The 14,353-nt window shown below is 45.9% G+C and overlaps 1 protein-coding gene across 2 annotated transcripts; it reads left to right on the plus strand.

The window, feature by feature from the left end:
* Window positions 1-193: 193 nt before the first annotated feature.
* Window positions 194-12,924, plus strand: f5 (coagulation factor V). 2 transcript variants are annotated; one of them, XR_009924010.1, is made up of 26 exons: window positions 194-452; window positions 808-878; window positions 2,076-2,198; window positions 2,985-3,197; window positions 3,278-3,439; window positions 3,742-3,963; window positions 4,049-4,214; window positions 4,425-4,605; window positions 5,110-5,206; window positions 5,301-5,506; window positions 5,702-5,849; window positions 5,947-6,159; window positions 6,327-8,472; window positions 8,555-8,723; window positions 9,089-9,325; window positions 9,495-9,711; window positions 9,797-9,976; window positions 10,102-10,218; window positions 10,307-10,378; window positions 10,459-10,544; window positions 10,627-10,782; window positions 10,876-11,020; window positions 11,127-11,278; window positions 11,942-12,124; window positions 12,213-12,420; window positions 12,487-12,924. XR_009924010.1 is itself a non-coding variant. In XM_062402171.1 (25 exons), the coding sequence occupies exons 1-25, from the start codon at window positions 289-291 to the stop codon at window positions 12,357-12,359; spliced, it is 5,973 nt and encodes a 1,990-aa protein (XP_062258155.1). In that variant the 5' UTR covers window positions 194-288; the 3' UTR covers window positions 12,360-12,924. The 2 variants fall into 2 exon arrangements, 1 of the variants encoding a protein (XP_062258155.1); XM_062402171.1 differs by having other exon boundaries at window positions 12,213-12,924.
* Window positions 12,925-14,353: the final 1,429 nt, after the last annotated feature.

Below are 14,353 nucleotides of genomic sequence, written 5' to 3' on the forward strand. Positions count from 1 at the left end.
TGGACATTCTGAGGTCAGAGACATTGCCAGGGCTGGTGCACAAGACGATGGAAGAAGAACCTCCCTTCGGATGATTCACAGCCAAACACATGAGGTTTCAATTTCAAGAGAGAAACAACAAGAGACACAGTTCATTGCCCCGGGACATAATGTTTAAACGTGTGTGTCTGTGTGTGTCTGTGTGTGTGTGTGTCACTGACAGATAAAGCACAGAGCCGACCTCCCGGCAGATCACAGCTTCTGGACTTGCCGTTGTCTCCAGTGTCACCTGGAGGATTCACCCCAGACATGCAGCTCTGTTTCTGGGCTGGAGCTCGGTGTCTCCTGCCCGTCCTGGTCCTTCTGTCCGTCCTTCATGTCCGAGCAGCGGAGCAGCTTCCACCCAGAGAGAGACACTACTACATCGCTGCTGTGGAGATAGACTGGAAGTACTCTGACAATGACACCCACAGGTACAGTGCTGCCTTTAGGATTCAAATGAGAAGATAGATATCAAACAGGTTTTATGTTTTTTTTGTGAGATTCCAAGTTAACATTTGTGCATTTTGTTATTTGTTTTTCATTAGTATTTATTTATTCTAAATTCTGTCAGTCTAATCTTCTGCTGCTGAAGTTCTCTGTAACTTGTAATAGTTCAGTTTGTCCTAATTGCATTTCTTTATCATCCTTTTAATCAATTATAATCATCATCAAGTCGAAAACTTTAATTTCAATATTAGTAAAATGTTCACCACATGTTGTTAAATGCTGTTTCATATGAGTCTTAACTCTTTCTTGCGTGGTGACTGAAGTCTTGTGTTTTTCCAGCTATAAGAAAGTGGTGTTTCGAGAGTATGAGAAAGATTTCAGGAAGGCGAAGGCTCATCCCTCGTGGTTAGGTAAACACTGAACTCACTCTGCTTCTAATTAACAGGAAAAACATTTATCTGTCTTCAAATTCACTTTGTCACACAGATAAAAACACTTATTTCATAAATTTGATCCAGAAAGGAATGGATGTGCATGTATAGTTGCAGGTTTCTGAAATGAGCTAAAAAAAACTAAGAATAAATTCATTATACGAAACATTTGAAATAAGAGAAAAAGCTCCAGCTGCTGTTAAAGGATTTATTCTTCAGTAACATTTCAGTCTCAAGGCTGAAATGAGAAGCTTCAATATCTGCAGTTTGTCTCTTTTTTGATGATAGAACAAAAGAGGGTTTGAGGTTTATGAAATAATTATAATGATAACAATAATTTCACCCAAGGACACAACTAAACAAATGAATAATTAAAAGACACAATCCCCTTCATACAACATATGCAACAGAAGAATATAAGAATAGTCTAAAAACCTTTAGGTATATTTATTCAGGTGTATTTTAAAACCCTGGTTTCTGTTTAATAAGATTTTCAGCTGAGCAGAAAACTTCAGGATTTGTTTTATATTTGTTGTTAATTTTAGCTTGTTTTTCCCTCAATGTGTCACCTATCTGCAGTTAATGAATTATAAAAGCAGCTGTTTTATAACTAGTGTTTCACTTTCTTCTAGTGAATCATACACATGTCTAGTATCACTAATAAATCAGAACCAAACTATGTAACTGTCTCTAATAACAATAATACACTTATAGAGCCTCTATTAAAACACATATTCTTTACCAGTCCAAAACGAAAACTGGTGAATAGGAAAGAGTTAAAAAAGCTATTACAGAATTTGAAAGTAAAGATAAATAAGATAAAATAAAACTATGAGATGACTAAAATAAATGGTAAAAGCAAATACAACATTTTAATAAAACAACTCCAAAGTGCCTGGAAACAACGAGGAAGGAAAGTTAGAGATAAAAACTAAAGCTTTAGATGAATAATAAAAACGTTAATCATAATTCACTGACGTTCATTAAATGGAAAGATGGTGAAATAGTGTCTGGTTGTTAATACAGTCAGTGAATCAACAGCAATGACACAGGAAGAAGGTGATGAGTCAACATGAACTGACAGGCTCTGTTGTGTCATAATGTACATAAACACACACACACACACAGTGGATTGTGTTGAGTGCGAGTGTGTGAAGTGTGTGTTCTTCTCTGCAGGTCTGCTCGGACCCACCCTGAGGGCGGCGGAGGGCGAGACCCTCGTGGTCACTTTCAGGAACATGGCGACCACGTCACACAGCCTTCACCCCCACGGGGTCGCTTACGGGAAGCAGTCGGAGGGTGGGTGTCCGTCACATGACTGCGGTCCCCCGGAGACACAGCTGCACCTCAGTGTGTGTCTGTTAGAGTCGTGGCGGGAGCTCGTCACTCATTCCAATACTCACACAGGATTGACCAACACAACAAACAACGTTGTTTGTCTTTTTCTGAAATATTAACCAGGAAAGTCCAACAGGGCACTGTGCTGAGCCGGCAGAAACCCCCGTCTGACTTTATATGTGGAGAGAAATCTGAAAAGGACATGAGTGGAACTGGAGTTTCAGGAAATTGAGACTAAATGTTCCTTCATTTGCTGAAAGTCAAAGAGCAGGATTCAAAATGAAAGAAGCTTGAGGGAAGCTCTTCTTTTAATCTTCATTGTTTGGGGGATTTAAGCAGAATGTCACAAATGTAATGAAGAAAGTCTGAAACATCCTCAGACCCCTGCACAGTCATGAAATGTTGTGGATTCAACCCGGCTGCAGGGTTAAGGTTCACCCGGGTTCCCCCCTGTACAGTGATTAGTTCGATTCTTTGTTTGTTTGATTGATTGTAAAACAAATGAACCTATTTCCACAAAACTTGGTGGAAGGTCGTGAGGGGGGGGGGGGGGGGTGTCAGCAGAGAACTCAATCCATTTAGGTGCAGATCCAGAAACATCTTCTAAATTTACCCAATGAATAATTCCTGGATCTTGCAGCCTGATTGAATCCCAGGGACTGTCGCACCATGTTGAGGTTTGAACTCTACTGAGTGACGCTCTAGATGTTTGTTCTGGTTCAAACTTGCTTGTCATCCTGTTTGCAGGAGCCCACTACTTTGACAACACGTCCCAGAAAGAGAAAGAGGACGACGTGGTGCAGCCGAACGGGGAACACGTGTACCACTGGGAGGTGACGTCAGACGTGTCACCGCAGCCGGACGACCCCGCCTGCCTCACCTACACCTACATCTCCCACCAGAACGTGGTGGAGGACTTCAACGCCGGCCTCATCGGCGCGCTGCTCGTCTGCAAACCTAGTGAGCAGAGGAACACGCACCCAACATGTCAGCTGCTCTGAGGTCACCGGGTCAACACCTCTGCTCCCTCTCTCTTTCAGAAAGCCTGAATGAGTCGGGGCAGCAGATCCACTTCCACCAGGAGTACGTGCTCCTCTTTGGGGTTTTTGATGAGAAGGAGAGCAGGTACAAAACCATCGGCCACGCCCCCGACAACCACGTCAAATACACCATCAACGGCTTCACCAAGGGGTCACTGCCAGGTCAGTCCCTCAGAGTCACGTCTTCACTTCTGTATCCAGAGCAGCGAATTCCCTCTGACTAAGTTATGGTAAAGTTATGCTCACTGTTGCTTTGTGTCATGAACATGCACCACAAACAACAACAACACCAATACACCTACAGAAGAAGAATCCACTGAGCATGCTCATAATTCTTTATCTGACGTTTCTTCCACTGCTGCTTGTATGTACAGATGTGTAGCACATGTGTGTACATGAATTGAACACAACGATTCAAAGATGAAACCCACACGGTGACCACCAGCTTCCTGTTCTCTCTCCAGATGTGAGTGTGTGCGCTCATGCCTCCGTGAGTCTGCATCTCTTGGGCATGGCCTCGGAGCCGGAGGTCTTCTCGGTGCACATGAACGGGCAGGTGCTGCAGCAGGCCGGCCACAGAGTGTCCTCAGTGGGTCTGATCAGCGGCTCCACCGCCACTGCCAGCATGGTGGCCATCCACACAGGCCGCTGGCTGCTGTCCTCACACATCAGCAGGCACATCCAAGGTGGTTATGCTGCACTGGGATGACTGGATCCTCTGTCCACCACACATTACCAGTGGCTCTAAATGTGTACTTCCTGCTCTTGCAGCTGGCCTGCACGGGTTTGTGGATGTGAAGACGTGCGGCGGGTTCGAGGCTCCACACCGACGGCTGACTCACGCACAGAAGAAAGAAAGCAGGGAGTGGGTCTACTTCATCGCCGCTGAGGAAATTGTCTGGGACTATGCACCTAACCTGCAGCCACATGTTGATGAGTAAGGTTTTCAAACACTGATCAAACACCCTCTGTGTTTGATTCAAGGCCTCACTGCTGTATTTTCATTTATGACCTGTTATATATGAAAGAGCTGCTGATTAGTGGATCCAATCTGGACCGAACATTTCTCTGTACTTCACTCTTCTGCAGTCACACAGCTGAAGTTCTGTTTCCAAGATGAAATGAAACCTCTTGTCTCTTTGTGCAGGGACTTCAGGCTGCAGTACTTGACACAGTCATCGACACGCATAGGTCAGAAGTACAAGAAGGCCGTGTACACGCAGTACAGGAACGAGTCGTTCACAGAGAGGATTGAGAGCAAGCAAAGGAAGAACGAGCTCGGGATCCTGGGCCCAGTGATCAGAGCCCAGATCAGAGACGTTATCAAGGTGAGATCATGATGGTTTCATGTTAAAGCTGTTTTCTGATTCAAAGAATATAATTCAAAGTGGTTCACTCAAGAAAATACTTCACAAAACATAAGAGCTCAGAAAAAATCAAGAAGATTTGTTTGTAAATGTTGGTTCTGATCTAAATCCAGCGTCTTAGGGATCAGTGTTTGTGAGGAATCCACCTGAAGAGCCGGTCAGACAGTTACTCAGTCAGGGACACATTATTTGAAATGATTTAATAATGATTGTATTCTCCTTTTAAGGAATAAATTATTAAGACAGCCGACAGAATCTTTCTGCCGAGACCCAACAGGCTCATATGTTCATTTGGAGACATATATGGAAAGATAAATATAAACTGTTCCTTCTCTACTGTGTCTGTGTTTCTTCAACACCCATGAATAAAACAAGTCTGCAGCTTCTCCCCTGTTGTGGTTTTAAACACTATCTCAGATTGTTGACAGACTTTGTCCCGTCACACGTCCTCTCGTCCTTTCACAGATTGTTTTTAAGAACATGGCGTCCAGGCCTTACAGCATCTATCCACACGGTCTGACAATCCTGAAGTCAGAGGAGGGAGCCAACTACCCAGAAGGAGGTGGAGTCTCTTCTCACCATCAAACTACATGATGGAACACTCACTAGTGACGATGACCTGTATCTAATGAGGGGCTCTGTGATGCGGTTGACAGGAAACCATTCCCACGGGGTTCAGCCTGGTGAGACGCACACGTACGTCTGGAGAGTGGTGGAGGAGGACGAGCCTTTGGACGGAGACTCCCGATGTCTGACTCGGATGTACCACAGCGCAGTGGACGCACCACGAGACATCGCATCAGGACTGATCGGACCGATCCTCATCTGCAAGAGTCAGTCGCTCAACCGCAGGAACGTGCAGGTAAAACCCTGAAGGGCCGTGGACCGGTCCTCACGATGGATCCATGAACACAGCTGCTGCTATTCTGATTGACATGTAACTTACTGACTGCCTGATGACAGTCAAACAACATGTCCACAGTGTCAAAGGCCCAACTCACCGAAAGGTCAAATGTTCTATAAACGGGCCAATGAGGGTTTTGGTTTGTTTCTCCAGTTGAAAGCAGACAAGGAGCAACACGCCATGCTCGCTGTGTTCGATGAAAACCAGAGCTGGTACCTGGATCACAACATCGCTCACTACTGTGATCCAACCAGAGTCAACAAGGCCGACCCGGACTTCTACAAATCCAATGTCATGCACAGTGAGTGTTCCTGTGATCAGATGAGAGATTTAACCAAAGCTCCTTCAGCTCGTTCATGCAGCTGCATGGTCTGATGTCCACCTCCATTTCCCTGCAGCGATTAACGGTTACATGTTTGAGAGCGGCCCGCTCTTGGGCTTCTGCAACGGCGAGATAGCAACGTGGCACGTGTCGAGCGTCGGGGCTCAGGACTACATCCAGACGGCTACCTTCTACGGTCACATGTTCCAGTTGAACGAGCGGCCGGAGGACTTCCTCAGCCTCTACCCCATGACTGGAGAAACCATCAGCATGACCATGGACAACGCCGGTCAGTCACAGCTGGAGAAGGCCTTTATATTTCAAACTGTGATTTCGTAGAGGGAAAGGAGAAAGTGAAAATACTTTTATATTTGGACCTAGTGAATTAAAATGTGGTTTCATAAGGAGACTGTATGTTCTCAATCTAGTTTTGTATCTTTGTGTGTCTGTCCTCAGGTGTCTGGCTCATGGCTTCTCTGAACTCTCATGAGACGACCAAAGGGATGCGGGTGAAGTTCCAGGATGTTGAGTGTTATCGCGAGTACCAGTTCGATTCCAATGAGGAGAAGGAGGACTCCAATGAATTCAACAAGTGGAAGCTTCCGAGCATCGCAGACATCAAGAAGGAAGAGGAGCAGCCGAAGAACAAGAATGTGGTGGTGGACATTGACACAGACATGTTTGCAGCAGAGATGGGTCTCAGGTCCCGGAGAAACCAGACGACCGACTCAGACATGGAGAAGCTGGACCTCTCTAACCTCGACAGCGACCTCATGGATCTGCCCGACGGACCAGAACCAAACTCAATGAACAAGACATTGTTTTCAAATCGTGAAGAGGCCGATGGAGCGAACCTCACAGTGGTGGATTCTCTGAGTGAGAATACGACTCGTATACAGAGCACGATTGCAGCGTCAACACCTAACAGCTCATTGAAAACAGAGAACACGACCGCCTCATATAACCAATCACTGAAGAACGAGAGTATAACTTCAAGCAGCAAAGTTTCACAAAATGCTTCTAAACCTGATAATTATGCCGTGTCTGACACGGAGAACAAAACTTTCATCAACGCTACAGAATTATCAGCAGCTGGAAATGTTTCTGCAGAGATAACGAACCTGAGAGGAACCAAACCAGAAACTGCTAATCATACCGTAACAGAACAAGAAACTACAGACATTACAGCAGTAGAACAAGAAACTACAAACATTACAGCAGTAGAACAAGAAACAACCGACATTACAGCAGTAGAACAAGAAACTACAGACATTACAGCAGTAGAACAAGAAACTACAGACATTACAGCAGTAGAACAAGAAACTACAAACATTACAGCAGTAGAACAAGAAACTACAAACATTACAGCAGTAGAACAAGAAACTACAAACATTACAGCAGTAGAACAGGAAACTACCAACTTTACAGCCACAGAACAAGGAAATGTAAGTTCCCTGGTGGAGACTGAAAGTAAAGAGGAAACCCTGACTGGTGATAAATGGACGATCTTGGCTGAAGACTCAGAGGAGAGACTCACCAGAGGAGACGTGTTCTCTTACTCTGATTCTCAGTCCAACACCAACAGTTCCCTCAGTCTGCAGGAGACACAGAGGGAAGATGAGAATAACACAGCAACTGACATGTCAGCAGATGCAGCATTGTCCTCTCTGGACACTGGAGGGTTTAACAGCACAGACAGATACAACCTGAGGATCCTCGTGTCAGAGGTGGAGAACGACAGAAGCAGTGGTATCGACTCTTTGAGCTCTGGAGCAGGGCTGGAGAACAAACCTCATCCAAACATATCCAGATCAAATTCTTCAGGTTTGAGGAACAAGACATCGTCTGCAGAAAGAAACCAGACGGTGGATGGGGACTCGTCCAGATCCAGTGTTGGAGTCAGAACCGGAAGTTCTGAGGATCTCAGGGCCTCCGAGAGCAGCGAAGAAGTTCTGATCTACCTCGGACAAAACAACATGGAGGTGATTAAATCCACCTCTGTTAAAACACAGGGCCACAACTGGACTTACGAGGGAACTCACCAAACGGAGACCATAGAGATTCCCGACCACATGATTAAATATTTCCCGAGACCGACCCCTCGAACAACACCAGCTCCAAAGAGGAAGAAGAAGACGGTGCACCTCCGCCAGAGGCCTCAGAAGGGTGAGGGCATGAAAACCAAGAGGAGGAAGGAGTACAAGCCTGTGGCCAGGAGCAGTTTGCCGTTCTCTCCTCGTGGATTCAACCCAAGCATGACGCCACGCGGGGCCCGACCCAACGTGCCTGTCACCTTCTCTGATGAGGAGGAGCTCCTAAATGAGCCCGTGGTGATCGGCGTGCCGCGGCATGACTTCAGTGACTACGAGCTGTATGTTCCTGGAGATGAACCGGATCATCTCGAGATGGACGAGCCGGACGTGAAAGACAACGAGTATGAATACGTGGTCTACAAAGACCCCTACAGCAGCCACGAGGACGCCAAGAGCCAGTACCTGGACGAGACCTCCAAATACATCTTGAAAAATTCAGGCCCCAACGTCAGGATGTACTTCATCGCTGCAGAGGAGGTGACGTGGGACTACAGCGGCTACGGACAGAGGTAAGCTCCGAGAACCACATTAGATAATTGTGCATCAATAAGAAACATCAGAAAGTGAAATGAGGTCATGCTGTCGTCACAGGAGACAAGACAAAGTGCAACTGAACACCCGGAAAACCACGTTCTCCAAAGTGGTTTTCAGAAGCTACATGGACAGTAGCTTCAGCACCCCCGACGTCCGGGGAGAGATAGACGAGCATCTGGGAATCCTGGGACCGGTCATCAAGGCCGAGGTCGGACAAAGCATCATGGTAAGACTGGATCCATCAGCTGGAAATCTGTTGTTATCATTTCATCAGAGGATTTATCTGTACAGCACGTTTCTTAACAACGACACAAAGTGTTTCACAAGAGGATAAAACTCAAATACATTAGAACAATAGAGAATAAACTGAATTAAATTCACCTCAAGACGAACGGCTATCGGCTGATCTAAGATATGCAGGCTCACAGTCGAGTAAAGTGAGTAGATCCTTGTAGACAAAGGAGCTGGATTGTGTTGGCTTTACATTACAGCACAAAGTCATGTGGGTCATGTTCGGTCCATATGATGCAAACTGTGAAGACCAACACAAAAGATAGAGACACAAACTGTAGCTGTGGTTCCTCCTCTCAGGTGGTGTTCAGGAACAACGCCGACCGGCCGTACTCCGTCCATCCCAACGGGGTCACCTACACCAAGAGGACCGAGGGTCTGTCCTACGAGGACGGCTCCAAGTACTGGTTCAAGTACGACAACGAGGTTCAACCCAATTCCACCTTCACGTATCTGTGGAAGCTCCCCATCGAGGTCGGGCCAAAGCCGGGCGACACTGACTGTCGGACTTGGGCCTATTACTCAGGTGTCAACCCTGTGAGTAGTTTGTAGATGATTAATAACTCATTATATGTTAAAAAGGCTAAAACAAACTTAAACCTTTACATTTAAATAAACAAAATGTAATATTGAGAAGTCAATATGTTTGGGTTGTGCAAAGTGAACGTGTGGTTTGAAACTACAGTACTGCTGCTCTGTCTCTCAGGAGCGGGACATCCACACGGGCCTGATCGGGCCTCTGCTGGTGTGTCGGGAGGGAACCCTGAGCAGGAACCTGCCGGACCTCAGGGAGTTCATGCTGCTGTTCATGACCTTCGACGAGTCTCAGAGCTGGCTCTTCGAGAAGAACCACGAGAGGATGCAGAGGAAAAGTCGCAGGAAATACTTTGACCCTTACTTCAAGGACAAACTCAAGTTCCAATGTAAAGAATGTTGTACTTTCAACTGGTCTGGTTAAAATGATCCTGCACCCGGAAGAGATTCAGAATCTTCATGTTGTGTCCTCAGCCATCAACGGGATCATTTACAACCTGAAGGGTCTGAGGATGAGCACCCACCAGCCCGTGCACTGGCACCTCATCAACATGGGTTCTCCCAAAGACTTTCAGAGTGTCCACTTCCACGGCCAGACGTTCCTGCACCGGGGGACCAGCAGCCACAGACAGGCTGTCTACCCTCTGCTGCCCGGTGAGCACTGACGTGTCCGTCCAGGAGACTTCAGAAGAACCTGATTTAACGAGTGTTTGATGGTGTTTGATGTGAGCTTTGCAGCAGAGACGTGTGTTTCAACTCATCTTCCAAACTGCCTGCAGGGAGCTCTGCGACCCTGGAGATGTTTCCTGCCAAACCTGGTCTGTGGCAGCTGGAGACAGAAGTCGGTTCTATCCAGCAGCAGGGAATGCAGACTCTCTTCCTGATTCTAGACAACGGTACAAACACTGAAATAACTGCTGCACAATCTAAAGATGTTGTATTGTGTTTTTTTATTGTGATATTTTCTTGTGCTTATCCTGTAAGACTGTAACCGTCCACTGGGTCTGGAGTCCGGCAGCGTGACAGATGCTCAGATCACAGCAGTCAACACCAGAAGTAAACATTCCTCCTGATGTCAGAGACAGTGTGAGAGCAAAGATGTCACCAGTGTAACCACAGTGTTTCCATCTGTGCAGGAAACTGGGAGCCGCATTACGCCAGACTGAACAATCACGGTAGATACAACGCGTGGAGCACAGAGCAGAACAACAGCTGGATTCAGGTGTGTGTTAAATGTGTAATCACTATATTTGCACATGTGCACTTGCTTTCTACGTGATGACAACGTGAGTGTGTCTGTGCAGGTGGACTTCCAGAGGCCAGTCGTGATCAGTCAGGTGGCCACGCAGGGAGCCAAGCAGATGTTCAACCCCCACTTCGTGGTCAAGTACTTCATCTCCTACAGCACGGACCGCAGGAAGTGGATCTTCTACAAGGGCGACAGCACGGGCCTCAGGAAGGTGGGCGGGGTTTGACGCCCTCTTTGATAAGAGCAAATGTTGAGAAATGAATCATCATCAACGCCTAGCACCCTCCTCCTCTCCACTCGTCAGGTCTTCGTTGGGAACCAGGAAGCGTACGAGACAAAGAGAAACACCTTCTCTCCACCTCTGATTGGACGGTTCATCAGACTCCACCCCATCCACTGGAACACCAAGGCCACAGTTCGCATGGAGCTCTACGGCTGCGAGCTCGACGGTAAAGTCTGTTCCTGCTCGTGTGAGAAAGAAAAGATTCAAACACATGAAGATCTGTGTCACACATTGTTGGTTCTATCGATCTGATCCGTGATCTGCGACCTCAGGATGCTCGGTGCCTCTGGGGATCGAGAGCGGACTCATCGGGGATCATCTCATCACGGCCAGCTCCACGGCCAGCAGCTGGTACTCTGGACCCTGGAGGCCGTCCCTCGCTCGCCTCAACAAGCAGGGCACCATCAACGCCTGGCAGGCCAAGGTACTGACTCTAATATATAAGAATATGTCTTTACTTACTTCTGTTTGATGTAAATGAAGATAAAATATCTCAGGTGCTGTCGTCTGACATCGGCTGCAGCGTTTTCATTGAATAACTAAAATAAATCTTAATTAAAGGTAAACTACTGCAGCCAGCCACCAGAGGGCGATCCAGGTGATTTGGCTTCACTTTTGGGATCATTCATGTCCTCCATCTTTATCATAGACTTTACGTAAAAGAAAATTTGTACACTCCAAAACCTGTCTTCTGTGTAGTGACCAGCAGGGGGCCACTCCACAGGTGGCTTCTATTGAAAGTGACTTCTCACTTTATAACGTCAGTAAACATGTCTCAGTCATGTTCATGTCTCAGAGTTCAGAGTCTCAGTCTCTAGTTTCAATTTTTCTTCAAATAGCTGATGTTCATTTAGTGAATTATGATAATTTAGAGTCAAACAGATCATAAAGCACCGGATGGATTGGTGGCAATCCATCCGGTGCCACCTGTTAATCAGTGTGATTAACAGGCGGCACTGTCCAATGGGTGCCAATGGGCGTGTCCTTGAGCTCTCAGTCAGGCTCCACCCCCAGTCCTACATAGTTAGTTAGTTCTAAAAACCAAGATGGCGCTGAACAAACTCCCTGTTCTCCTCCTCTTCCTCAGTACAACGACATGAGCCAGTGGCTGCAGGTGGAGCTGCCGCAGGTGAAGAAGATCACAGGTATCATCACCCAGGGAGCCAAGTCAGTGGGGACAGAGATGTACGTCATGTCCTACACGCTCCAGTACAGCGCCGACGGGGTCACCTGGAACCAGTACACCGACGACGAGGAGACCCAGTACAAGGTGCAGCAGGATCACATGGGAACTGGAAACCCACGTGAACCAGAAGCAGATTCTAATGGTTGTCTTGTTTCCTTCTCATCACATCCAGACGTTCCCAGGAAATATCAACAACAACGACCACGTGAAGAACTACATCTACCCCCCCATCTTCTCACGCTTCATCCGAATCGTCCCCAGCAGCTGGATGAGCTCCATCACCATGAGGGTGGAGCTGCTGGGCTGCGACTTTGAGTAATCACACACACACACATAGAAGTCAGTTCCCTAAATATGTGAAAGAACTCCCTGTATAGAGGATAAAACAAATACAGATATATGAAATCAAAGCTTTTATAATGTAAACCCACACATGCATTTGTTACACTCATCAAAGTTTGTGGAACTGAACAGAAACATAAATCTCCTCAATATCAGTTCCTCTCTGGTCAGGATCAGGGGTTTGAACCTGACAGGATGTGAAAGTGTTGAATTATTATATTACATCTTCATGTGTTTTTAATGCTGTTATTTGTGTCATTGGTTTGTGCTTCATACTTTTCCATGTGCAGAGACATATTTAGAGAAATTCTATATAGAGATAGTGGGGTTCCCCCCCCCCCCCCCCCCCCCATTCACATAACACATATCTAATGCAAAGTCTGGTTCTATGTGATATTATTCTTCACTCTTTTGTTAATATTTCTGTGATTTTTCAAAACTCTGGCATGTGAAACTTTGTACTTTATGAAATGAATCTAGATGAATGTAAATATGTAAGTAGAGGCCTTGTAATTTATTTTACAATAAATAAGATAACATATGATGAGCCTTCTTATTTGTAGCAGCGATGAGCTGGTCCAGGAGCGTCAGGGTCTCAGGTGTGAGCTTGTGAAGCCTGGTGTCGTCCTGACGTGTCACTTTCAGCACCTCGGCTCAGACCAGGTCCTTTAGGGTCAACAGACACGTGCAGCTGCAAACACAGGGAGCGTTTATCCATCTGTTGATCGAGTGGAACTGGTCTGTGGACGTGTGAAGGTCCCAGCATGGATCCCCTGCCTGTTACTGGTGTGCTGGAGACGAATGAACCCACAGGTAGATTTATAGAAGCGTCTGGGAGAGGCGCGAAGTTTGACTGTGGGAATAATGGATGAAATCATGAGGTGACAGCTGCTTTTGGACTTGTAGGTTCCAGACATTAAACTGGGTTTTACTCTTTCACACATGGAGATCCTCCAGAAGCCAAATTAAAAAACAAAAAACTGAATATGTGAAAACCTCAGATTGAGAAACGTCTGAGAAACAAGTGACACCAGGTTCCTGTAGAGATGGTTCTGAACCTGATGAGATGCAAACCAGCTCATTCAAGTTCTCCAGATGCAGAGACTGGTGATCTGGTGGAAAGCCCCTGAACAGACGAGTAGGTAAGAAAGTCAGTGAACTTTGAGATGAGATTGTTCACAACTTGGAAGCTAAATGGAAAAACCCCTCCACTGTGAATCTGAGCCTCCAAACACCAGCTGCATCTCTGGGCTCTCACCACCAGGTGTCGCTGCAGCTTCACTTTAACCAGAGGTCAGACTCAGGCACAACATCCTCACGTGAGATAAAGTTGTGTTTGATCTGTCTGATGAGATCGAAGGAGCAGATGTGGCAGAAACCAGCATCTGTCTGAGAAACAACAACATGGAAACAGGTGACGTCTGCGTTTCTAAAGTCAAACACACAAAAATACATCGACTCACTTCAACCTCATGACTTTACTCTCACACCCTGATGGACACGACTTGATGAGCTGTTTTCATTCTATACCGAGAAGTCACCTCATTTTACTTTGTGTGAATCACTTCCAGGGGAATTATATCTGGGAAGTGTCAACTAATAATGAAATGATGTAATCACCACTCACAGGGGAAATCTGAAGTTTTATGGGATATTTATTCTTTTGTTGTTGGGATGAAACTATTTTCCTCCTTTTCAGTAACTCTGCCTGGTGTTGTTATGTTCCTGTTGGTGGATTGTGTACTTTTGTTTTATTACCTCTAGAGATCAACCAAGTTTATCCTCTCCTATTTCTTGTATCCTATATCCTATACCGTATTTCCTTTCCTAGTTTATACTATACTATAGATTTATAATATATATTCTATTAAGATTATTTGTATTACTGTTGTTGTTGTTTTTATATTTGCTGTTGTTGTAAAAGTTACACAACGAATAGAATAAATAAACTGCAATCAACTTGTGACAAGT

Source organism: Platichthys flesus, chromosome 13, assembly GCF_949316205.1.
Source record: "Platichthys flesus chromosome 13, fPlaFle2.1, whole genome shotgun sequence".
Classification (NCBI taxonomy): domain Eukaryota; kingdom Metazoa; phylum Chordata; class Actinopteri; order Pleuronectiformes; family Pleuronectidae; genus Platichthys; species Platichthys flesus.